This window comes from Stegodyphus dumicola, chromosome 5 (assembly GCF_044657685.1).
Source record: "Stegodyphus dumicola isolate Sdum_Otavi_A_Nest chromosome 5, ASM4465768v1".
In the NCBI taxonomy this organism is placed as follows: domain Eukaryota; kingdom Metazoa; phylum Arthropoda; class Arachnida; order Araneae; family Eresidae; genus Stegodyphus; species Stegodyphus dumicola.
The window spans coordinates 89,285,243-89,311,401 of NC_140772.1; the positions used below are offsets into that span (position 1 = coordinate 89,285,243).

At 31.2% G+C, this 26,159-nt stretch overlaps 1 protein-coding gene and 1 long non-coding RNA gene across 2 annotated transcripts in view; one reads left to right on the forward strand and one right to left on the reverse strand.

Annotated features, from left to right (window-relative positions):
• The window catches only part of LOC118181837 (cell adhesion molecule Dscam1-like), a 1,450,682-nt gene that overhangs the window by 152,175 nt on the left and 1,272,348 nt on the right, over positions 1-26,159 (reverse strand). Inside the window, exon 12 of the mRNA XM_085816862.1 lies at positions 2,120-2,293. Within this exon, the coding sequence (XP_085672988.1) occupies positions 2,120-2,293 (174 nt within the window). The remainder of the gene's footprint in view (positions 1-2,119; positions 2,294-26,159) is intronic.
• Positions 16,058-26,159, forward strand: part of LOC146997162 (uncharacterized) — a 101,383-nt gene continuing 91,281 nt past the window's right edge. Inside the window, exon 1 of the long non-coding RNA XR_015041167.1 lies at positions 16,058-16,202. This is a non-coding gene — a long non-coding RNA (uncharacterized LOC146997162). The remainder of the gene's footprint in view (positions 16,203-26,159) is intronic.

Here is a 26,159-nt window from a genome sequence, read left to right on the forward strand (position 1 = left end):
ATTTTAGTCAACTAAATTTGATTTCGCTTTGAACATGACCGAGTTTCCTAACAAAGTAAAAGTTTAAAAATGACAAAAACAAGCAAAAGCAAAATAATTATTACTATGAGTTTACTGTATAAGGTATTTCTCCCACTTCCGTAGCCTGCCATCAAACGGTAGCACGCTGGGCCGGTATTCCAGAGGTCCGTGGTTCGATTCCCGGCGAAGGCGGTTGCATATTTTTCATCTTTTCTGCTTTTAGTTTAACCTAATGACTCTACAAGTGGCGCCCGAACTAAAAGAGTTGTGGATGACGATTCACCGCAACCAGGATTTGGCGACTAGGTCCCCTAAAACCCTAGTCGCCCTTTAAAAAGGGGAGTATATAAGGTATTTCTCCCACTTCCCTAGCGTTCCCTCGTGGTGTAATGGTAACACGCTGGGCCGGTATTCCAGAGGTCCGTGGTTCGATTCCCGGCGAAGGCGATTGCTCATTTTTCATGTTGCCTGCTTCCAAAAATCCTAATGTCTCTACAACTTATCTTTCTACAGCATTCGATTAAACTGAAGTTTAAATTAAATAATGAATTAAAAATCATCAAAATAAAATGCCTACCAAAAGACAAAATCTAGTTCGAAAGCATGTCAACTGAAAATGCATAAACGAGTGGTAATGGTTTGTAGAAACATAATTGTCTAAAACAAGGGACTTAGCTTTTTTGTTATTTTCTTTTGGTGTAAACGACAACAAGAAAAGTAAAATTTAAGTGCAATTCACGAACAGGTGGCATTCACAAAATTTCCTTGGCGGATTTACGCACATGAAGCTCACAATAAAAGATCTGAGTGGTTAGATATGACTTCAGTGTCAGTTTTATTTACGACTCTATCCAATTGCGCGAGAGTACCAGTTAGGTCTTCCTTGTTACAGAAACTGAGAAATAAATACTATTCATCAGCAGCTCGTTAACTCTCTTCCGACGTTATTTTCAGCTGTGAAGTTTGCTGTAACTCCTGTGCGTTCTATCACATGTTGCAATGAAGGTCACAATTAATTCTTGGCGAAGCAAAATCTGAACAAATTGTATCCCTTTTATTTCTCTTCTGAATATTGAAAGCTTCCGCATCACTGAAGTGTCATATTTTTATTCATTGATTTATTTATTTGATCATTAAAATATTAATATGTTACAACACATTTCTATCAATATTTATTCTTTTTTGTGATTTTATGAGAAAACCTTAATAGTAGACCTTTTACTGATAGGCGACGATGGATTTTATTGATTTTCTTGCCCAATAATACATTCCATGTTTCAATTATTGAATTAAATTCTTCAGACTTCAATTACTTGAGGAATTTATAGCATATATCTTCAGTTTGGTTTGAGATAGGTCGGCCAAAATATTATTAGAGCATTAAAATTTCTCATCAAGAAATACGACCTTATGTCCGAAAAGGCGAAACTAACAAATCTTCGACAGCTAATTAAAGTTGGAAATTTAATCATAATTTAGACTATGGGTCTGCACAAATTTTCCAAACAGCTTCTTCTATATGGTGAATTGGATTTTCTTGAAGCTTTTTCCCATTCGTAAAAAAATTATCTTGTTTAGTTAATGAATTTGATAACCTATCCAATCCTTTCTAATGCCTTCATATTTCTGTCAAAATAACTAAAAAATTTTCCTTACTATTTCAGGGGACAGATGGCGCTATTTTCTGTTTCTCATTACTCCTTTTGTGTATAAATACAACCGTGACGTTCCCTTCATTACAGATTTCATTGCTCCTGACTAAGAGCAACTTGTACTTGTTTTCCTCGAAATTGGTAGTGTCTTGACTAAAATATACGCCAATGCAGTGTTAAGTTTATGTTTTACTTCAGCGTGTTTCTCTTCAGTCTTAAGAGTGGCTCATACCTATTAACCTGATATATTGAAAGAGCATCACAAAAAATATCATTAAAGTGTCATTAACATTTATGGCACAATTGCCTGTGATAAATCTAAGTACGAGTGGGTTTTTTTATGCGTTAATTTTCTAAACAGAATCGACTTAGCATTCAGGAAAAAATAAAAAATTGCTTTCAAGAGACATTTGACGGAGGGTTAATAAAGCAGCAATTTTACTTACCTAAAACTTGAAGAGAAATAATTTTACTCAGGCCGGCAGCAATACCGTTAGTTGCTTGACATAAATAAGCACCAGCATCATTTTCTTCAACGTCAGATAATACTAGGGTTCCATTGTTATACCTGTGAGCCCGAGGATTTGAGTGTACATATGTGAAGTCTCCAGTACTACTTTCTAATTAAAAAATAGAAAAGATTAATTTTAAGGAAAGTCATCCAATTTGAAAGCAACAAAAATTATTTTACCAAAAACATATAACTATATTTTAAATATTTAGATCAATTTATAAAATGTGATTCATAACTGTGAATATATTTATTAGCAATATATAAGGTATATAATGTTCTATTACACATTACACAATCAAAACACTTATGTTGAATCAGTATCTAATAAAAAAGTAATAAACATTTAATGTATTTAACATTTAGCTTCATAAAAACAACGAGAATTAATGTTTCATTTATTTCCTTTGAATGTAATAACAACATTTGACTGGGATTTAGCTGATTCAATCACATTCATTAAGAAAAGTTTTATTTCATGTCGGTGGACAGCTAATCAGTTTTATATTCGACTCAGTATTTTTTCTCTTTCGTTATCAGTAAATGGTTTTTAAAAAAACGGCTTTCTCATAAATAGCCATGTCGAAAAGAAGTTAAAAGGCGAAGAATTAAGCAATTAATTGACTAATTAATAAACTGAGATATAAAAGCACTAAATCGAATTTCTAATTACTTTTCTGCTTCGGAATGTTTTCTTCTTTTTCTAGCATAAGATAAGCACACGAGGGGAAGATAACAATTCTTTACATATAATCTGGAGCTTTTAAAAGAAAATGCTTAGCGAAGATTTAATTCATAAATAGAAAAATCAGCTACAGAGATTAAAACGCATTTAAAAATAAAGACTAATAAATACCATTTTTCCACACATAAAAGTTTAAACAAACTAGAGGACTTCCTATAGTAGGCAATAAATGTGCATATATACAGGGTGCTTAAACAGTTAGTTTATAAACATAAGAGGACTGACAGTACCCATTAAAATAAACAATATTTACAATAAAAAGTAGGGCAACATTGGATTTTGAGTGTCAGAAAACCTGAAGTTAAATGTCCGGCTTGAAATTTCTACGGTGAGAAAAAGAACATTAACGAAAAAGTAAGTTATACAATCTCATTCCTATTAGAGAAATATTCAAGTTAAATGTTCAGAGTGGCGTCTATGGGTGGTTTTGTACAGATTACACTGGCGAATCAAAGACTGGCGCATCTTCTCTTATGTTTAGTATCTTTTGGTATTATGTTTATAACGTCTGCTGTAACAACGATTCTCAAAATGAGATCTTTCTTGGAGTCCAATGATTTCATGTTCCCCCAGACAAGTCCAAGAGATTTAGACACCAGAACATTGATTAGCCGCATTCAATCCATCGTCCGGAATATTTGGCATTCCAGAAGTGTTCCGGACTGAGGTGACAAAGTGTGTCGGGGCTTCAACACGCATAAATCACATATCCATGTGTGTTGAACGGAGTAGCGTGCAAGAAGCAGCGAAGCGCTTGTTCCAGGAATCCCCGGTACGTTGCACACATCAGACGTTGTGACACTTGATATAGCCAAGGATCCACCAAGGATATTTGCCCAGAAATTCACAGCCGATCTCTGCCGGCATGTGCAAAGGCTGTAATATGGTGAATGTTTGTATCTCAGCCGTGTTCATTGTGATTGTTGAAAACAGTTTTCCATGTAAATAGGCTTCATCACCGAATAACACTAAGACAGAAGACTGCGAATTGTTAGCTTTCATCTGAAACATCCACTTCGCAAGCTCCAGGCAATGATTTAATGATTGGGAACTGCATTTAACGATTGGGAATTCTTAATTTGAAAGGGATTCCTACATACCTCATGTCTTATAGTATTATTGTGATAAATATCAATGTCGGACGCCATCGCTTGCGTGCTTGTAGCAGAAGACGCTGCGAGGATATTTAAGACAGTCTCTTCCATTTCCAGCATCCACACGCTTTGCTCACGTTCTCTTTGAGTTCACGAAAGAAGCCTGTTATATGCAGTCTTAAATCAATACTAGTGAAAGTAAAGTGGTATGGAATACGGTGTGACAGAAATTAGTTACTGGACTGGATTCCAGTCCAGATTATTTAAGATATCCCTGGGAATTTGAATTCCGGTCTTGCAGAACAGAGTTATTTAATTCACAAAATATTACACATTTTCAAATTTGTCTCATAGTTTCATGACAATCACTTAGAGTGTTACAGTTTCAAAAAATGATGGGTTCGGCTGATTTTCTATCAAAATTTGACAGCTGCAGTTGTCATCATGCTATTTTCACTGTCCGTTTACATTCAATAAATGCTTTACAGTGATGATCTGGAGACGTTACTTCACCGGCAGAACAAAAATTAGGACTTTTTTTTTTTTTTTTTTACTAATTACTTAAAGATCTACTTAGAGGGTAAGAAACTATTTTCTGATACTCTGAGTGAAATGCAGACCTAGGTTCCACTGTAAATATTGTGTCCGGACCCTCTGAGTGGAATGCGGTCCTAGCTTCTATTGCAAACATTATTCATTGGTGGTGGGTATTATCACTATTCTTATTTTGTTGCCACCGTTTACACCTGGCACAGTACACAACTGTATATCAGTTAGAATGAACAACATTAGTCTCAAGCAAACATTCATATATGAAAGATACTATAAATAAAATGTTGCATTGTTTTTCATTTCCTGCAGATATTTTTACTTTATATTATATTTTTAATCAGAGTTAGGAATTTCGATGTTTTATTCTAGATTTTTATTTTAGATATTTGAGCTGCGTAGCTGAATTACATTTCTTTAAATAATTATTTAAAATTTTTATTTATTCATTTCTATAGTGGACTTTAAGTATATTTATTCATATAAACGTTTTCTTTTAGTTTGATCTTGTTTATTTGAATTTCATTTCTTTCAAAAGAATACTATGCGATATTGTTTACCATAAAATGGATTTTAAAACTGCATATATTAAACGGGAAAATACAATAAACCGCGGTTAATATATTTTTCAATATTCCATTCCAAAAAAGCAATTTAAGTAAGGAAAATATATAATCAACGTTTTAAATTACAATGGTATGCATGCACACAATTAAAAAAATGATGCTGCGATTTTTACAAAACCTGGTATTTTGGCATAATTTCAGGCGTGATCGAAAAAAACTACGCATGTCATTTAAAAAAAATGAGATTTTTATGTTAAATGAAGATATGTTAGATCACCGCTATATATAAATCTAATATATATGTAACATAACTAATATAAGTTGCGCTTTCGTGATATGAAAAACCAAAATGAATTTTGTCAATCGGCTGATTGGAACGAAAGATGGAGGTTAAATTTGAACAAGAGGGCAAAACTTTAGGGGCGATCTTGGCCACCAAGATCACCGGACCTCTAGTGTTTGGACTTTTTCTTGTGGGGTCATATGAAAAGCATAATCTACGAGTGCCGCATTGAAATCAATATGGATCTAGTCGTCAGGATCGCCTTTGTTGCCAACGATATTCGGGAAATACCTGGTGTCTTCGCTTCGCAAATGTACGTCAATTCCTATTCCGCAGGTATCAAGCCTGCATTACAGCTAGCGGAAGATCTTTTGAGCAATTTTTATGAGCATATTCTGTTAATAAAATGCTTTCTGAAGCATATCCTCTAGTTCTTGTGTTCATTCTTTAAACGTGACATGGAAAACTAGGCTTTAAGTTCTCACCACTTGCGTTCCGGCCATACATTTTGTGACAAATATTTCTCTTATTGCTTCTCTCTGTCATCCCCTAAAGTTTTGCCCACTTGTTCAGATTCACCCTGTATAGAATTATACCAATCGTTTTTGTCTCGGTTTATCTATTTGATGTGAAACCTCGGAAATCTGCAGTTTACGAAGAAAACAGAAAAGTTCTTTTTTCCGAATTTGCGCTTAAATCAATAATTCTAGTCAGATAAATGGTAGTTTAGCAAATTGTATTCTCCTAATCAGTTAGCTATCCTAATCAGTTAGCCTAATCAGTTAGCTGACTATTCGCAGCTTTAAAGTATATCAAACCCAAGTGGAGGAAACTCTATCATTGCAGTCTTTCAAGAGAAAATCATGTATAAAGAGTAAAACATGTAAATATTGAGAAAAAGATGTCAATATCACGAAATGATGAAGCCGATGTTATCCAACAGTGACGGGATTTCACCAAGATCATGAATTATGTGAACTTTATTTTGTCTTTAGTTCATTGCTGCATGTAGAATAAGGTTATCGAAACACATTCTAAATAAATTTTTAGAAGAGATGGGTTCTTTTATAAAAAAGATAAATATTGTCTGATTTCCTCATCATAAATTTATTAAGAAGGTAAATAAAGGACGCGGTCGAATAATTTATTAAGAAAGGACTAGATGAATATTGACTAGCAATCAGTATGTAAATCAGTTTCAAATAGGTTAGTAGATTCCAACAGTTCAAGAGTTACGGGCTTTTAAGAGCTACGGATAAATGAATGCAGATTGTATAATCTTTAATCATAGTGGACATGATTTCGTGCATGGAGAAAATATCCAGGAAATTCGATGAGATAATAGAAAGTTTTGATTTTGCATTGTTTTAGAAGCAAATATTACTTCAATTTTATTTCTAAATTTTTTCTATTTAGCATACTTAAAAGTTAAGTGTCCCTTCAGCTCTATATATTCCAAGCCAATTCTTTCTATTAATCAGCTGCGTTTAACTCAAACGTTTGTTACAAAATGGTATATCAGACTAAGTTATTCCATTATGTTGCTCAAAGTTTAGAGATTTAGAATTATTCATCAGTCTTGTAAGACAGGAAATAATATTTAAAAATTGCACATTCCTAGGCAGAATTCAGTGACACGTATTTCTGCAATTCAAGCAATAAAAAATGAATGTATGATATTAGAAAGTACTAAGTATTTATTATCTTTAAAGAAAGAGTATAGTCTGATATATTGTTTATTGAGTCAAATAATTTAACACAAGAATAAATTTTAACTATCAATAGATGATCAATTCACCTCTGCTGAATTACAGTATTGATTAACAAATTAATGATACTCGGGCTGTGGGATTTGTAAGAAAATTGTGACCCATATGGCGATTTGAGAAAGTCGATCACTCTAAGAAATTCATACAAGCTGGAAAGGTTAATGTTACTAGTTAAGGTACAGTTTTAAATTTTTAAAGAAAGATAACTACAGCTTTTCTTGTTATGTAGCCATAGCAAAAGATTTACTTAATATATAACGGTTTGCAGACCAAACTCATTTTACTCAATTTCGCTTTGCAAAAGTCGGATTTTCTGAATAGCATTTTAAAACTAAAAATTAAGCAAAATTTAAAATAATTTAAAAAGCAATCTTAAAATTTGAGGTCATAATGCAATACCTAATGGAGTGTAAAATTAAAGTTAAAAAATAATTCAAAAGTATGAAAATCACGAGCATCTAAATATTGAAAACAAGTCTTGATATACTGATTCCACTTTAATGCCAGAAACAAATTTAAGCTAAGTAATTACAACTAGTCTATTAGTTTAAAAACTGATAGCCAGAAATTTAAGATGTAAAACACAGAACTATATGTTGTTAGGAAGGACGAAACTTGCTTTAATATAATTGCATCATGAATTACTACCACGTGGAGACTTGTGTGCTGTTATTTATCAAAGAAAACAATTATTCAAGACGAAGTATTGCATTTATTTCTGTGGATCACTTATGCATAGAGCTTCCAACAAATAATTTCCTCGGTTGATGCTTACAAAAAAATGTAAATTCCTCGGAAAAAGATTTCTTCACGAAATTTCTACCCGTTACCAAAAATGATTGCTTACAGGCGTGCTGCCTGGAATTCTTATCTCGAAAACAAATTCAAATTAATAATTATATTTTATAGTACCACTTTACAATTAACTCATAAAAAGGGTTAGTTCTTAAATACAGGTTACTGTATGACCCGTATTTGATGAATAAAGAATAGAGTGAAGTTCGTTTATATGCAACAATGTAATACTTGTTTCGAATGCAAATTTTTCCAAAAACTTTGGTATAAGCCTTATTTCCTTAAACACTGACGTTACGCATTGTATAAGTAATTATGTTTCAATAATAATTAATACTGTGCTTTCAAATGCAAAGTTTCTCTAAGTTTGGAAAAACGTTACAGGAAATTTACGAAAATATTTTCAACATTCAAAAATTTCTCATTTCATTTATGAAATATTTCAAGTAAAAGAACTGTGGAAGCAAATTTGATTACGCTTTATCAAACTGAATGCAAAAATGTCATATAATTGCGTTCAAAATTTGAAGACATATAAAAGAACGAATTTATTAACAAAAATCAGTTTTCAAAGCTTTTATTATTTAAGTAATTTTTGGAGAATTTGCAAAATAAAAGTTGCTCGTCTAGTGCGTTATGAACCTTGTAGGTAATCCATCTAATATATATATGTGATATACAAAGAAATATATATTTCTCATTTTTAACATTTTAAAGAATAATCAGCATTTTAATATTTCGTTCCTTTACGAGGACCATATAAAAGGGAAAATTGCAGGTTTATAACTCTTTTATGCCATCAGTTCTGAATTTTTTTAATTGCGGGTAACAACCATTCTTAGGCTTTCGCCACTACTAAGGGCAGACGAGGCGGTCATTTTATTATGGGGTACCTAACTCGGCCAGCGTTACCTCTTATGAGAGGACATACAATTTACATCCATACCTTCTCCAAATTTCGAACCCGGGCCCTTTGGTATCGCAGTCGGCTCTCCTAACCACTATACCATCTCGGCGGCGACAGTTCTGAAATCGTTTAGGTAAAATTCTCTAACTTGTTTTGAAAAACTTTATAATTTAAATCATCAGTTCTGATTCAATATTTAAGTAATTAAAGCCTGTAATCATCTTTTGGAACGCAACTTTTCGATCAACAAATGTTTTTAAACATAATCGTACATTTCTCCTCAACCTGAAAAATACGCAACAAAATTTCAAGCTTACAAATTTATACGTCTTGCATTCAGTGATGTACACGGTCTGAATTAATTAAAATAGTTAAACAGCATATTTATTCTCTCTGTCTACCCAAAGCAAAAAGATTCTTAACCTGACAAAGAATTTCCCAAAAAAGTATACGTGGTGAAATTTGATATATAGACTTAAGATGTTATGCAACTTTAACGTTGACAAACTCACGTATATTTTGAACTTTCAAGCATGCATTATCTGAAAAAGAAGAGAAAAAACGCTCCATTCATAGCTGCTATTTTATTTATCTTAGAAGAACTCAAGCGTAGGTTTGTTTGACCAAGCTCACACTAATTAAATTTTACTTCATTTCCTTAGGCAACATTTGAAGTAAATTACATAAGTTATTGATCTGAGGAATTTTTATGTTTATCATGAAATACCTCATAGCTTCAGAGAATGGACTTACACAAACAAACTCTGAACAGTGCAGCCCCTGGCGGAATTCGTTTAACGAAACATAGAGCTTAAGTAAACTTTGCCATACATCTTCTATGCAAAATGTGAAAGCAACTGTGGTATAGTTTTTGCTTCCTATACTTTGAATACATTTTAAAATTGTTTGCTTAATAAATATATTCGATACATGTGATATTAGCCTTCTCCTGTAAGGCGCATAGAAAACTTACATTTAAACAAATTTATGAATATAGTAAACTAAGATAATTGAGATAATGTAACTTACGATAAAGCTTTGTCAGTTTTTCAAACTAAAGTAAATGTTTTGACAGAATGGAATGATATCATACAGACTAACAAAGACTGTTAAAATATTTGTCATCATTGTTATCTTAATATAAGGCATAAGGTGGCGAAGGATAAAAGAGCGTCAGAAATACGAATTTTAAAATTATATTTATTTTAACGGAGCAAATATATCCTTTGAAATTAGCGCTACATGATTTCAAATGTATAAGAAAGTATCTTCATAAATGTTTTCACATAATTAATACATTAGCGTTTGTAACAGCAAATTAATCTAGAGAACCGCACTTAGAATGAATTTCTAGCATTTTAAACGAATGTACTCTGATTGATTAGCTTCTGGAACATCCTTTTCAAAATTATTTTACGTAAGACAATGAGAATCCTTAAAAACAATTAATCACGCGATCCTAACTCAATCCCTTGATTTTAAAATTAATTAATTAACACTCATAGTATTGTTTTAGACTAAAAGGGCGTTAGCCCGAATTAGTCTCGAAACGGGATTTGGCGGCGTATCACATTAAATCTTTGAATAATTTTTCCAGTTGTGGCCACGAAATATTAACTTTTAAAGAAATTACATAATGAATGTATGTTTGTCGCTCTGTGAAAAAACACGGTACCTAGGGCCACCAAACTTTGAATAACGTAGTCCTCCACCCGAAATAATGCACCTGGAAGTACGAATTTTGAATTCGAATTTTATATTTTGCAAAACTTCAATATATTTTAATTTACAAATTCAAGAATTTGAAAGCGAGCAGTGGTAACAATGTACGGAATAAAATATTTCATCTCCAGCGCGCGAGATTGTCCGTCGGAAATTCTGATGATATGGTGTTTTTAAATATTTTGTTATTTTGATATTCATTTAGGAGGCGTAAGTAAGAAGATTATGATACCTAATTAATAAATTTTACTCACAAAACATTAATAATAAAAAGACAAAAACATTTTGCAAGACTGAAAACAATAGAAAAATGCAAACATTTAACATTTCATCGGGAATTCTAAACAGATTCTCCTTTTGGAATTGTAGGATTTACGGAAATTACGATTACTAGGATACGTGCATATCCTAGTAACCATAGTCAACAGGCCCTCAGTTCCCTAATCCCTTGTTTACTAACTTAAGATAATATAATATAACTATCCCCATCATCTCAGATGATTCATTCTGATAAGGATGGCTATATTGGCGTCGTCCTGGAAAACATGATGTTACATTTCTGAAAACGTGAAGTGTGTTGAATATAAGAAATATACATAAAATTATATAAAATTATATTAATTTTTTGAATAGTTCAACATATTTTTTAAGTAGTTCTTAAGCATTCTAGTTTATGTTCTGCATATAGTATAGATTAACCAGATTTTCTTCTAGTTCGCATTGTATAACTGTACTATTTTGTCAAATTTTTGGATATTGAGAGTATATATGAGCTTCGAATACGACACATAAATTATTTTTATACAGTAGAAAATGTTAAGTAATATGGGTATAAAATGTAATCGACTCGTTGTAATAGTTTCCATATGAAGAATATAAACTTCTATTTTCGGAAAAATAGTAGAAATGTATCAAATCATGTGATAAATCTGGTTGATTAATATGTTTTCATGTTTGACTGAAGTAATATAATTTTATATGAGAATATCTAACATTTTCTATGGGAATTGAGATTTTGAAAATATTTCTATATTTTTGAAGCTATTCATAACATGGGAAGACTTTAAACTTTTATGAGATATCGTTATTATTCATAAATTTTTATGAAAGATGAAACAATATTTGACTTTTTCTTGAAAGTTTTAGTATCATTCATTAAATACCTGCAGTTAAACTCGCATGACACTCCCTAATCAATCCGAAATGATATACATTCTTTGAAAAATTTTGTGATATGTTCTAAGAATCTACGAAATAGTGAAATGTTTAGTGTAACAAGATAAAAATCTTGCATGAAATTCAGGATATGTTCACAGAGCCCACCAGCGGCCGAGTGGTAAAGTCGCTGAACACTGGTAGTTCGGTCCGAGGTTCGAATCCCGCGAACGGGCTGGCTGCATGGGCGTTTTCGTGGTTTTCCCCATGTGTAACGTGTATACGAGCCAGTTTCCCTTAGAAAGTCCTCCACGAAGGCATACCTACCCTTAGGCAGATAGCCCTCGAGTCTTTGCCATAATCACACACACACACAGGATATGTTCACTCTCATTATTGAAGATCTCTTCCTAAATTCTAAAATAGTCATGTTTTTACTCTTATTATTTTCAAAATTTGGTATCTGATCAATTAAATAACTGTACTATATTGAAAATTCAAATATTTTGTTAATTGGTTGGTTTTATTTAAATGATTTAGAAGTAAAAGAGCGGTATGTTAGGCAGTTTCTTTCAGAAATATAACCGTACTTGAAAACTCTGTAGATAATTTGCCCTACTGAAATTGTTCTAAATTTTTAAACCTATATGGGTAATATGATGCTATGCTATCATCTAGAGTGTCTGTTCCCTTTGCAAATAGTGTATAGAGTAATAATAGGAATTGAATCTTCTTTTTATAGCAGAATATATTAGTATCTCTAGAAGAGGAATTAGAAAAAAAATTCATGTTTTTGTAAAAAATAATGTAATAGCTGGTTGTCAATATAGTAGAAAGTGTTTTATTCAAAAGTTTCAGAGTGCTAAAATATGGTTCTGAAATGAAGTTTTCTGAAAATAATCACTGTATGTCCCAGTAATATAAATTAAAATAGTTAAATTTAGTAATCGTTTACACAATATGAGTATGAAAAACCACTAAAACATTTGTTGCAGACGTATAAATTTTAACTTGGAGATGAAAATAGTTGCATATACTGTTAAAAATAACAAAATTTGGTTTCAAACTGAACCACCGAGTGATAAATATAGATCTAATCGTGATTGTTACAGAGTCTAATAAAAGAAAATATCCTATTTTTTTAAATAAAATAATTTTCTTTTTCCAATGAAAGTAAGTGTAAAGCTGAATCTGTGGAAAAGTGTTATGATCCGGTTTTCGTCTATTAGGGGATATGGATGTGTCTTCATAGGAAAAAAGTGGGAGTTTCATTGAATTTCCTCTTTCATACAAATGGATAGATTTACAAAATGAAGGAAAATTCCTAAAAACATTTTTTCATTACCTTACTCTTACTTCTTAAGGGTTGATAAGTTATCGTAGGAATACACTTTTTAACCGTACATTGCTTATAGGAAATAATTTGTTACTCAGGTTTTATGCTAATCCTTTACAAGATTTCACATTTCATGAAAATCTGCATAAAGTTTTACTATTCCTAATGAGTGGGACTTTCTTAGTGAGTATGTGGGTCTTTGATATTTAATTGAATTTTCCCCCAATAATGTTTGTGACTAATCTAATACTATGTAGCATAAATATGTTTATCGTTTAAAAATCCTAATGGGAAGTTAATTAAAATTATTTCAATCAGTATTAAGTTATCTAAATCAGTATTAAATTATCTAAGTGCTGGTATATTATTAAATTATCTAATATTATTAGGCTCTATCCTCATTTTGGATAAAATTGTAAATATTCTATAGTGGAAAATGCTTACTTCGTATTTAGTTCTTAAAATTAAGAAAAATAGTTCTAAGATAGTTATTCTGCATTGACGAAATACTGCAGGAAAAGGTGAATGATTTTGATAACTTTTAGAGTTTTTTTCTTGATAAAAGGTAATGTGTAGCAACAGTAGTTAACTTTCAGTTCTCGAAAGTGCATAGAAAGTTCCTATAATGTAAACATATATGTACAATTATAGGAAAATGGAATAATTATTTGGGTGTAATTTTTTATTGAAAAGGGGTTATTCCTCATTAAATAAATATTAGTAAAGAATATTTAACTGATATAATTAAAATTTTATGAAGAAATTTCTGTATTCCAGATGGATGAACATTAAAACATTCTAAAATATAGCTCAGATTTGGGTAAAATGTCTCTTACTGTTTCTTTCTTTGGTTCTTTCTGTAACTACTCATATTGTTGCATAACTACTCATAATATGCATATTGGTAATGATATATGTTGTGTAAAGGTATGGTAGTGTTTCACAAGATTTCGTTCTTAAGAGAATAAATTGGTAAATAAATTAATGAAAACTGACACTCACGAAAGAAAATCATATTATAAAAAATTAAAAATAGACTATATATGCAATTATCTAAGGAAATTTAGTTGGAACTAAACTAGGTTCGAAGAAATGTGTTAACGTTATGCACTAGAAATAAAATTATATCGATTAAACATAATTTCAAAAAGTGAAATGATAACCAATGGGTAAAATCGATGGTCATTCACATCTAATTCGATACTGGAAATGTTTATCTTAGGATTTTCTTCTATACATGTAACTCAAATAATCGCTAATTTCACTTCAAAGTTGCTCATGAAGGCAGATATGCCCGTACATGGTGCAGAAAAAAAAAGATGATAAAATTAAAAGTCTGCATATTTGGGACATTTAAAGTGATGTAGAATGCAGTGAATTAGCAAAATATACCGAATTAAAAAGTACGAAACTTTCAAAACAATAAGAAAGAGTTCTGTATGAGTACATGAAACTGTGAATATGGTTCATGTATATGGTAGGAAAATGTAAAAACAAGTTCTAAATTAGAGTACTTTAAAAATGACGAAGGTTTGAAATATACGAAAAAAGTTAAAAATAGCATCTAAAATTAAATAAAGTTCATTATATGGTAAGAAAATTATGCTAAACTTAAGAGCCTGTTTGAAATTACGAATGTCAAAACGTACGAAAGTAGTCAAAAATTAAATGAAAGTCGAGTACATAGTGTGAGCATATAGCAAATTAGTTAAATTCAGAGTTTGTTGGAAACTAAAAACATTAAACAATATAAAAGAAGTTAAAATTTACATCTAAAATTAAATAAAAATTAGGTAAGAATAGAAAAATGTAACAAATAAGTTTAAAATTAGAGTACTTTAAAAATTATGCAGGTTTAAAATGTACGAAACATGTTAACGAATGTACGAAACATTCATCTAAAATTAAATAAAGTTCATATATAGGGTCAGAAAATAGAGGAATTAAGGATATGTTTGAAATTACGAAGGTTAAAACGTAAGAAAGTAACTAAAAATTAAATGAAAGTCATGTACGTAGTGTGAAAATCTAGCAAATTAGTAAAAAATTCAGAGTATTTTTGAAACTAAAAACGTTAAAAAATAGAAAAGAAGTTAAAATTTACATCTAAAGTTAAATAAAAGTTAGGTATATGGTAGGAAAATATACGAATTGTGTTAAAATGAATGAATGAAAAATGAATAATGAAATTATGAAGGTTAAAATGTGCGAAAGAAATTAAAGTCATGTATATAGTGTGAAAATATAAATTGGTTAACAATTAGAGTATATTAAATGTTATGAAGGTTAAAATGTACAAAACAAGCTAAAAATGTTACATCTAATCATAAGTAAAGGCCATATATATATGATCTGAAAATAAATGAAATAAGTTAAAATACAGAATATGTTGAAGATCAATAACGTTAAAAAGAGCGAAAAAGTTAAAAATTGCATCTAACATTGAATAATATAATAAATAGAAACGAAAATCTGAATAATTATGCTCTTAAAATATAACAAGTAAGTTAAGAGTATTGTTTAAAAGGCATGAAAATAATTCCGGGTAAAATGAATTTAATACTAAAAATGAGTAATGTAATTAAGATTACGGAAAGTAAATCTGTTATTATGAAAACAAGATTTAGGAAATGAGGTAAAATTTTGAGTATATAGGAAATAGTAAGGCTTAAAATATAGGGACAAATTTTTAATGTACATCTAAAATTAATGCCTTCTGAATTAATCATTAAATTCGAAAATAAGGGCTATTAAGTAAATAAGCATTGTATACGTCCTAAAATAGCTGGAACAGGAAGAAAAAATACAAAGGCTGTAAATTCATTAACAGAAACTTCCGAAAATCAAAAAAAGATAATCTCTTATCAAAATTTGACGTCTTCTTATCAGTTAAATGAAGAATCCTGAAACACTCCTTATCTGCTGCGCCTACGCATGCTGGCTCATCCGCAATCCGCCTGCGCGCTTGCACCGCACACCGCCTGGGAGTTTGAGACCCTGTCGCTGAGCTGTCACTTTCCTACTACTCACCTGATAGCTCGACGCCAAAGGATGCAAAGGAACTTTTAAATTCTATTGAAATGAAAGCCGCATAAAGGTCTGCATTTCTTTCATTTTTATTTTTCTCTTTACATCTGCTGAGGAATGTGTTGTAAAAAGGCCAGCTCTTCTTCTCAAACTTAAGAATTAAATGCTTTTATACATTCACTAATTTGCCTCCTAGTAAGAGCTGACAAAAGTAGAACTGATAATAAAGACAAAACAATAATGTAAGTGGTTTATTAACGTAACGACCTAAAAGTTATCTAGTTACCTACAATTTAAGTATATCAAAGCCATATTTTGTGTCTTTCCTATAAGACAGTGGTTCTCGCCTTTTTTGCCCATGTATCCCTTTCGTTATCCCCAGAAGATACCACTCTCCTTTCCAAAATTCAAAAAAGACATTTGTACATTTATTCAGATATAGATTATTTAACGTATTTTAAAAACTAAACCATAAAAGTATAGGAAATTTTGAATGAAACTTATTGTTCATGTTCATAAACTAAAACTAAATACTTAACAGACAAATAAAAGCCTGACCGCATTTCTCGCTGATGCTGTACGATTTCCTCTAGGGATCAGGGAATTTCCATTTGCTTGAAAAACTATGCTCTAAAGCATACTTTTCAAAAAATTTCTTACTTTTTCATTTAATTTGAGATCTTTTATTCTACTTGCTAAAGGAAAATTTACTCTAACTCTTCATTGAAATGACATTTTGAATTTATCCTCCACTTTATCTTCAAATTTTGTACATTTTAAGACCTAATATCTTTTGAGCACAGTATTATTAAATTCATTAGTATCATTAAATTCAACTTCTATTCATTCTGCCCAGGAGTCATTATGTGCGAATTTATCTATAAGCTTTACTAAGAGCTGTCTTCTTAGTTAATTCGTCGAATTTAAACGTATTTTGTCCAAACAGACCACCAACACTTGTTCTGGAGCAGACCAAATTCAAACCCTTTTTCAAAACCTTGCATGATATGATTTCATGCTTTTGATAGCTTCTGCAGAGACATATAACGATTATTGAAAGAATCGTGATGCATCATTAATATCCAAAAATAAGCATTTCATTGAGCCTAGTTCCTGTTTTCAGAGTTTTGTTTCTGAGATTAGGTGTTAGTTTAGAATATTCGAAACAGTAGAATTTTGCTATGGAATTACTAGAAAATTGATAGTTCAGAAATTCTCTAAACTTCAATATAAGCATTTCCTTATGCACACAATTTATCTCACACGAACTACAGTGCTTTAAGGGGTGAGCGCCGAAAACATCGCGGCAAAAATATCGCGGACTTAAACGTCGCAGAGAAAGCAACGCAAGGCTAAAACGTCGTGGTTACAAAACATCGTCGGAGAAAATAAGGTAAAGAGAAACTATCGCAGTTCTAAAACATCGTGGTACAAAATACCGTCTTCAGAAATAAAGCGGTTAAAAAACTTCGCAGTTTAAAATCGTCGTCAAAAATATCGTGGTAAAAAATAAAGTACCTACAAACCATCGCATGACGATAACATCGCAGACATGCGTTTTTCAGGCTTTAATAATTATAGAAGAGTACTCGCACAATGATTTGGGAACACAAGATGGAAAGAAGGATAATTTTTACTTTCATATAGTTTCTTTAACTAATAAATATTTGCTGAAAATGTAAAGTTTGGTAAAGCTTAAGCATAAAAAATTAATGCAACTTATAGCATTTAATAGAATTTTAAACTGACATAATTAACTAATAAAACTGATTAATGAATATTTTTTTTAAGTTGTGCTGGTAATTTTTTATGAAACGTAAAATCTAAAAAAGATTAGAAAAGGAATTTAAGTAAGGAATTTAAGTAAAGAAGAATAATTTTTACTTTCATATAGTTTCTTTAACTAATAAATATTTGCTGAAAATGTAAAGTTTGGTAAAGCTTAAGCATAAAAAATTAATGCAACTTATAGCATTTAATAGAATTTTAAACTGACATAATTAACTAATAAAACTGATTAATGAATATTTTTCTTTTAAGTTGTGCTGGTAATTTTTTATGAAACGTAAAATCTAAAAAAGATTAGAAAAGGAATTTAAGTAATTGCATGTCCTTATCTATAAAAATTGCCAAATATGCGATAATTTTCTTCACTTTTTCTAATCCGATACTCTTATAGCGAAAATTATTTCTTGTTTTGTTTATTTTTGTTTTGTTTTGTTATTTTAAAAAATTAATTAGTTAATAAAAAATATGAAAGTAAAATTTATCCTTCTTTCCATCTTGCGCTCACAAATCATTATGCGAATATCCATTTACAGCTATTAAAGAACTGTAAAACGCATGTTTGCGATGTTATCACCATGCGTACTTTATTTTGATTGATTTGTAGGTACTTTATTTTTACCACGATATTTTCGAAGACGATGTTTTTAAACTGCGAAGTTTTTGAACCGCTTTATTGTCGACGTACATATTTTGTACCACGATGTTTTAGAACTGCTATGTTTTCTCTTTGCTTTATTTTCTCTCACGATGTTTTACCACGACGACGTTTCCGCCTTGCATTGTTTTCTCAGCGACGTTTTCGTCCGCGATGATTTTGCCGCAATGTTTTCGGCTGTAATTCCTTTAAGAAAAGTAGTTGTAAAAAAACATTCTGCCTGGCAGTCCAAAGAATAGAAAAATAAAACACCGCCCTGTTACCTGTTATTGTATTTCCTCCAGAAGAAAACATTTCAAGTTAAAATGCTCTATGAAACGATCTTTTCCAAGAGTTTCCTTAAAGAATATTTTTTTTATTTGCTTAGTTTACATAAATAGAAAATGAACTCGGCTTTCATGAAAAATTGCCGGTTTCTATATAGATTAGGAACGCAAATAATTTTCTGTTTTATAAACTGTGCTTAGGAAACTAATCTTTCAGCCATCATTAGCTCTGTTATGACTCTCTTCCCGTTTTTCAACTTACGACTAGAGAAGCTAAAAGTGTGCAATAATTTTAACTAGATGGTTTTTAAAAACTCCTTTGCAGGAGATTAATTTACCCGTTTAATGCGAAACTAGTTAGTATTTAGTTAGTAATGAAATCTAGTTAACGACAACGACATTCTAGGTATACTATAGAGGAATTTAATAAGGTTAATTTCGCTTTGTTAATATATTTAAAATAACGTTAAGGAACTTATACACACATTTTTAAACTGAGTTTTGAAAACTGATGCAATTTTTTTCACGTAAAATTCTGATGGTAAAATTAATACTACCACTAGCATACAATCTGTTACGTTCTCTGAAGTACTAAATTATTTTTAAAAATGCAGTTTAAGCGCTTGTCTGATGCATTCAAGGAAACTCTTTGAAAATACTTTAAATAAGTTCTTGCCCTAAAGATAGCTATTGCTTTAATTCGTTGAAACTATAAGCTTATATGATTTTGCATATCCAATCCGTTATTGAATCTTTTTTCCCTCACATTGATCCTTCAGCGAAGTAAGTTTCTGTACTGAATTTAATATACGTTAAAGAACATAGAAAACGTAACAATAAGTATAAATCAACGGCTTTTTACAGTTACAAATTACTACTACTACAAATCAGGAAGGTTAAAAATGTATTAAGGCGCATTACGCAGTAAATCAGCGCCTTTATTTTAAGAAGTACCTTATATTATTAGCGCTTTTATTACTTATTTTTGTGCGAACAATCATTTCTGAAAGAAAAGGAAATAAGATACAAATACAGTGGAACCTCGACATACGAGCACCTCTATATACGAGAAATTCCAGATACGAGGAAAGTATGAGCGAGACATTTGTCTCTAAATACGAGCATTGACTCGAATAACGAGCAATGAGCCAGGCTATTGGTATGCGTGGCGCAATTTCCCGATCAGGCTCGACTAGGGGAATCCACTCTTCAGATTACTCAGTATTCTTTGATCTACGTGTTTGTGAGCTTGTGAGTTAATTGTTTATTACATTTAACGTGAAAATAATTATTTCACGATGCCTCCAAAGAAGACTGTTGCCTCAGATAGTGCTACAGAGAAAAATAAGGAAGCCATGGCCGTTGAAATTAACAACGAAAGAAATCATAGATAAACATAAGCATGGTGTAAGAGTGACGGATTCGGCGAAGACTTAGGCCTTTCTACATCGACTATCTGTACTATTCTGAAGAAGAAGGAAAAAATTACAAACTTGATATACGCAAAGGAGTTACCGTTTTTCCAACCACTGTCCAAAACTGTTGAGAAGCTCTTGTTGGAGTGAATGAACGAGAAGCAGTTAAGGTCGATGTCGAAAGCTATCATAAAGGAAAACTATGTTTATATTATTTACCAGATTTATTTATCAGAAAAATTGGCTTTTATGTTGATATTTTTGGGGTAGCGGAAAGGACTAACTGAATTTCCATTACTTTTAATGGGGAAGTTTGTTTCTAGATACGAGAAATTCGCTATACGAGCTCAATGCTGGAACGAATTAAACTCGTATCTCGAGGTTCTAGTGTATTTATAAAGACACTTAATTTGTTTATCAAATAGCCATTTCGTTAATACGTTGGTACTGAAAAATATCAGTATATTTTAATAAACATACCTGCTTGCGCCTTTGATAAATATTATAATATTAGTTTAAAAGACTTGTAAATGGCATGCATTTAACGAAAATCTATACATATAAATATATAAATGTAGTAAGCTCGCCTAAAAGTTACCAAGAGCTGCTGCTCCAAAAAGTTCAACACGTTTTAAAAAATTAATACATATGAAAATCAAACCATTAAACATGTAAAACATGTTTTTTATATTTTACTTATTTTGCAGCATATTGCGCAAGATGTTTTCTAGACCAAAATTAGTTTTTCAAAATTATAATTACTACCTTGCTTGATATATATATATATATTTCTACATACACAAATATTCCTTGACACAAACATATACATACATATATATATATATATATATATATATATATATATATGATGTACCAGCTTTTGTCCGGAGTAAATAGATTAGAGAAGAATCATAGATGTAGTCGTGGCTTAAATTATCAGACGATAAGTTTAAAAAACAGGATCCATTTATTATTAGTCAGGAGAAATAGCAGTTACAAAAATCATATCTCCGGAGTAAATAAAAAAGAACTACTAATAACTTTTTATATGAAGTTTACTGCATCGTTACATTAAAGAAAAGACCCCTATATTCCTTTGTGAGTCTTTTTGTAGCCTCTGGAAAGGCGGAGCTTCCAGGAAATGACCTCAGCCTCGTCAGCCATTCCAGTTCGCTTTAAATATCTCCAGAACATTCTATAACTGTGGAAAAGGCGGGAAAAACAACTTGACTACGGGGCTGTGGATTTAATTCCACGTACTTTCAAATAAGAGACCGTCGCCATTAAAAAAGAAAAGAACATATAGTTAGAATTTTAAGTGTATTTTTGACTGTGAAATTTTATTATTACATAATATATATCTGTTTCTGTGTATGAAAATTTTAATAAGTATAAAATAGCTATTGATCAAGCACATTCATACCTCAGTTTATTTAAATCATATGTAATTTAGATTTGGGAAACATCATTTCTTAATCTCTGTGCATCAGACGTAGTCAAAATCTTAAAGTAATTTTTATGGATGCTTAAAAATGACACTATCATGCATTACATCGAAACCTATAACTTGGAAAACCTTTTACAGTGAAACCTGCATATACTTCCTTAAACCGTTCCACATCTTTGGACTTACATCAGAGTGAACCTACTCTAAACGAACTTTTCGAGTAAGAAATAAAGGAGAAAATAATACGTTTTTTAAAAAATCCTGTTACTGTTATTATAACACCGTTTAATACTAAAACACATAATCAGTGAAATATATACTGTACATAAATGAAAATTTACAAATTATTGATCTTATACTATCTCTCTTCTTTGGTCAAGTCCAAATTGGACATGATTGAAATCATCAGGTCTGACCATTACGAAAATTCTGTCCAAAGAAATTTGCTTCTGCCTTCTCCTGAGGATGTTTCGGAAATGTGACATTCCAGATAATGCTTTTACGGCTTTGCTCTGATGGTACTTCTCTGCAAACTTTTTGATGGTCATTTATATGGCAATAAATTGGTATCAGAGATTGCTCTACATTTATTATCACATTTTTCTGCAAAATCGGTCTTATAAATATTTTGAAACAGGTTGTAGGTAAGGGTAGAGTGCGCAGTCGTGAATCCTTGCCGACCGAGTGTTTATTAGGAACTCGGAGATTCACCGCGAATTCAAAATCCCTGAAATCAATCAGTATATGGCCAAACTGGCCGAGTCTTTCTTCCGGAAAATCCCGCAAATTCATGATGATACAATTCCTATTCTTAGCTATGATTATAATAATTATGCTAACCACAAAAGGCCATTGGCGGTCTTGAGACATATCGTTTAACTCCTCCTTCTATTTATTGAACACGGTACTGACTCCTTCATTATATTACTATAGCCTTATGCAATTTTTTGTATATACTTGCTTACTTGTTGTACTAGTATTCAGTAATTTGTCAGGAGCAGTACCTGCTATAGCTTATTAACTGTATTCCTGTAACATGATTTTGTAATTGCTGGCATTTCTTTTCCAACTCTGCTTGGTTTTCTCCTACTGCCCACCACACTCTTACCCTGATGCTTGCAGTTTCTCCTAAACTATCTTGACTACTGGCAGCAAGGCATAGCCCCTCGCTCTCTGTTTATCTTCGTGGATGACGAAAGAGAAGACGTTTTGATGGTTTACCACTCTATTCTGCTGCCGAAATGCTTCTCTCATCAATATTGATTGCTTATCCTTCTCTATCATCTTTCACCACCTCCAGCTATTTATTCGCAAGCTGTACATATTCAAAAATCGACTGTTTATGTTACACCGAGCTAGAGACCCTACGCAGATACTCATCAACTTCGAAATGTATTTCACCTGAACCAAAGTGTATTCCAAACAAATGTCGTGTACTAAATCAAAGATTTTTGCGTCTAAATAGGACATATACGAGGCTGGACTTGTTCTAAAGCGGACGTATGCCGAGTTACCACAGTAATTTCGAACTGTTTTGCATATCTGAATGATGATCTTACAACAAAACTTCTTTCCTTTATTTTTTCAGTTAGATTTAACTATTTAGTAACGAAAGATGTACAGAAGTTTGAGATCTATCTGAATAATTTGACGTAATAACGAATTATTTATTTCAATGAAAGACACTGAAGTATTAACATTAAGCTAAAAATTATTTTAATTAAGAAGATTTTGCGGTATTTAACATAATAAAATAAATAAAAACTGGCAAATCAGACTAAATTTAGTTTGCTTACTGAATTGTAAAGATACAGTTAGCGTCTCATATGCATTTGAATATTTCAAAGATGATTTATCCGAAAATGATCAACATTTGAAATTATAATGCAAGAAAAAATTCCATGGTACGTTTAAAGTTACATTTGTTCTACGTAGCTAATGCAGTTTGAGGTATAATCACATAATTGAATTTATTAGTTAACGTAAAAATTAAAACAACTTAACCTTCCTACGTTTCAGTCAAGAGAAATGGAAAATTATTTGACACTTTCATTTACTTATTTATTATCCTTAGCGGCTTCAGCGAATATGACCACGAATGATGCGGTATAGAAATCTATTTATTCATCCACTGGAACACAGTCTATTTCCTATATGTCTACATTAAATTGTTCCCTCTTTTGCATATGAAAGTGATATCGTGGCAAAGCTCTTATTCATCTGAATAATGTCTGCGTTTTAATGAGACATCTTGCATAGAGATCTGCACGTGCTGTTGTTGATGGTCACTTACAAGCAGTTGCTGCTCAATTAAATTCTTGCTGATAAAAGACAGCATCTGCTGCATTGAAAACAAAATCATTTCGCATTCGCCTCAGCAGCTGCCACACTCTTGGTTACTTATGAAGTGTCAATATGCATGCATATTTGCTGGTTTTATACACAGCTACACAATCAATCATTATTTAAATTGCGGAAATGAGAAACTTTCCTAACACCAACAGTCTTAGAAATTAATTAATGTGGCAAAATAAATTGTCTTTACCTAAATTCTAAGATATATTTTTTTTCTGTTTAGGTGGTGAAAGTGTTAAAATTTTCCAGAATCCTTTTTCACTTTTACGTTTTTTACACGGTTTCCTATTTCATTGATTTCTGTTTCCATTCCCTTCCCACTCGTTTAAAAACAGAGTATATTTTGGTTCAAGAAATCGATGTACATGCTTGATGAGTATGCTGATTATTTACTCTTACTTAGTTACCTTCCTCAACATATGAATACATAGCCAATGTGTAGTGAAATTGACATCCATTAACAATACACGGGCTGTCTTGTGTCACAGGGCAATTCAAATGTAAGTGCAAATTTAAGTATGAATAAAACTAATTGATAATAATTAGAATTTTTATTTGAATGAAAATAAAATACTCCACGATTTGGTGTCTTAAATACGGAAACAACTAATCGTTTTCCTAATAACATTTATAGCCTAAATTAACGCAAATAGAGCCAAACTTTAATACAATCAGGTGAGCTCCAATGTATCGTTATAGTCATAATATATAACTTCAGTGAATTTTATAGAGAATGACCATGTCATTAACTCTTAACGCAATACAGTTTGACAGTCACAGTTTCCTATTCTGGGATGCAATTCATTCACATAAAATCCTATCATTTCTCTTTCATCAATTATTTTATATAATGATCCCTTAATTAATAACAAGCTATGCATTTTCAAGTGAAGAGTAAACACTCAAACACGGCAACTTGCTCCCTATTCCTAAATCCTATCACATTAAGTACAAGATTCATGCAATAAATCTAATGAATAACTCAGATAACGCATACTTTGATTATATAAACATTCTTTTTTATTTTGGTAAACGTATATTCAATTTCTGGAGAGATTCAACATTTCTAAAGAATTCCACCTACATTCCTGAATCAAAAAGGGATGGGGAAATGTTCATTAAAGTCGTTTCATGCGTCTAGAAAATCAAATTAAATTTAATTCTTTCTTATCATTAGTGGAAATCAATAGAGGCTTTTTTGTTCCACAATAGATCTAATTATATTGAAGAGTAGTTTCCCAGAAAATCAAATTAAAAGATTAAAAACACCGAATGCTTATAAAGCTTCGAATAACACTAAATAAAGCTTTCCAAAAGCAAAATCAAGTATCTTTCAGGAAGAAAATATAAAAAACATTTTAAGCACTGAAGTGAATTAAATTGAATACAGCCACAGATATCTTGTTTTATGTAGTTATTGAAGGATTCTTAAAATGTACTCAAAGCTATGTCTATTCACTCGAGCGTGGTTTTCTACTTTTCTTAGTTTTCATTAGCATTGATTATTATTTATTTTCTCAATGATTACTTTCGACTTTACAATTGCACCTATCAATATAAATTTCTAATGTTATGGGTAAAAGAAGTCCGTATATATATATATATATATGAGGTATTATTTGTACGTGAGAGGAGAAAAATATGTGCAATCAGCTACTGAATAGTGATAATGAGGTCTATTGATTCCGAATTATAATGAACCGCCTTTTATAAGCTGTAATATCAATAAATGTAAAAGATATGAACCATATTAAATTTTGAAAATTGAGGATTCACAATTAGGCACACTTCTATAAAAACCAGACTTGTTAAATATGAAGAGAAAACACGCTTTCTCTTTGAAAGCAAACTTGCTCTATACAGGCGATATTTGACTCCATTTATTGAAAAAATGAAATGATAAATGAAAGGTGAAATCATAAGACTTTTTTAAGCAATCCAGTAATTTTATACTGATTTCCCAATTTCGCATAAACATTCCGGATATTATTGATTTTTAGCAAGTAACCGATTTTAATCTAGTTAAGCATAAAAAACAGGGCATGGGCTCAATATATTCAAGTTTTGCAGTTAAAAAGTTTTGCAGTTGTTTTAGATATAA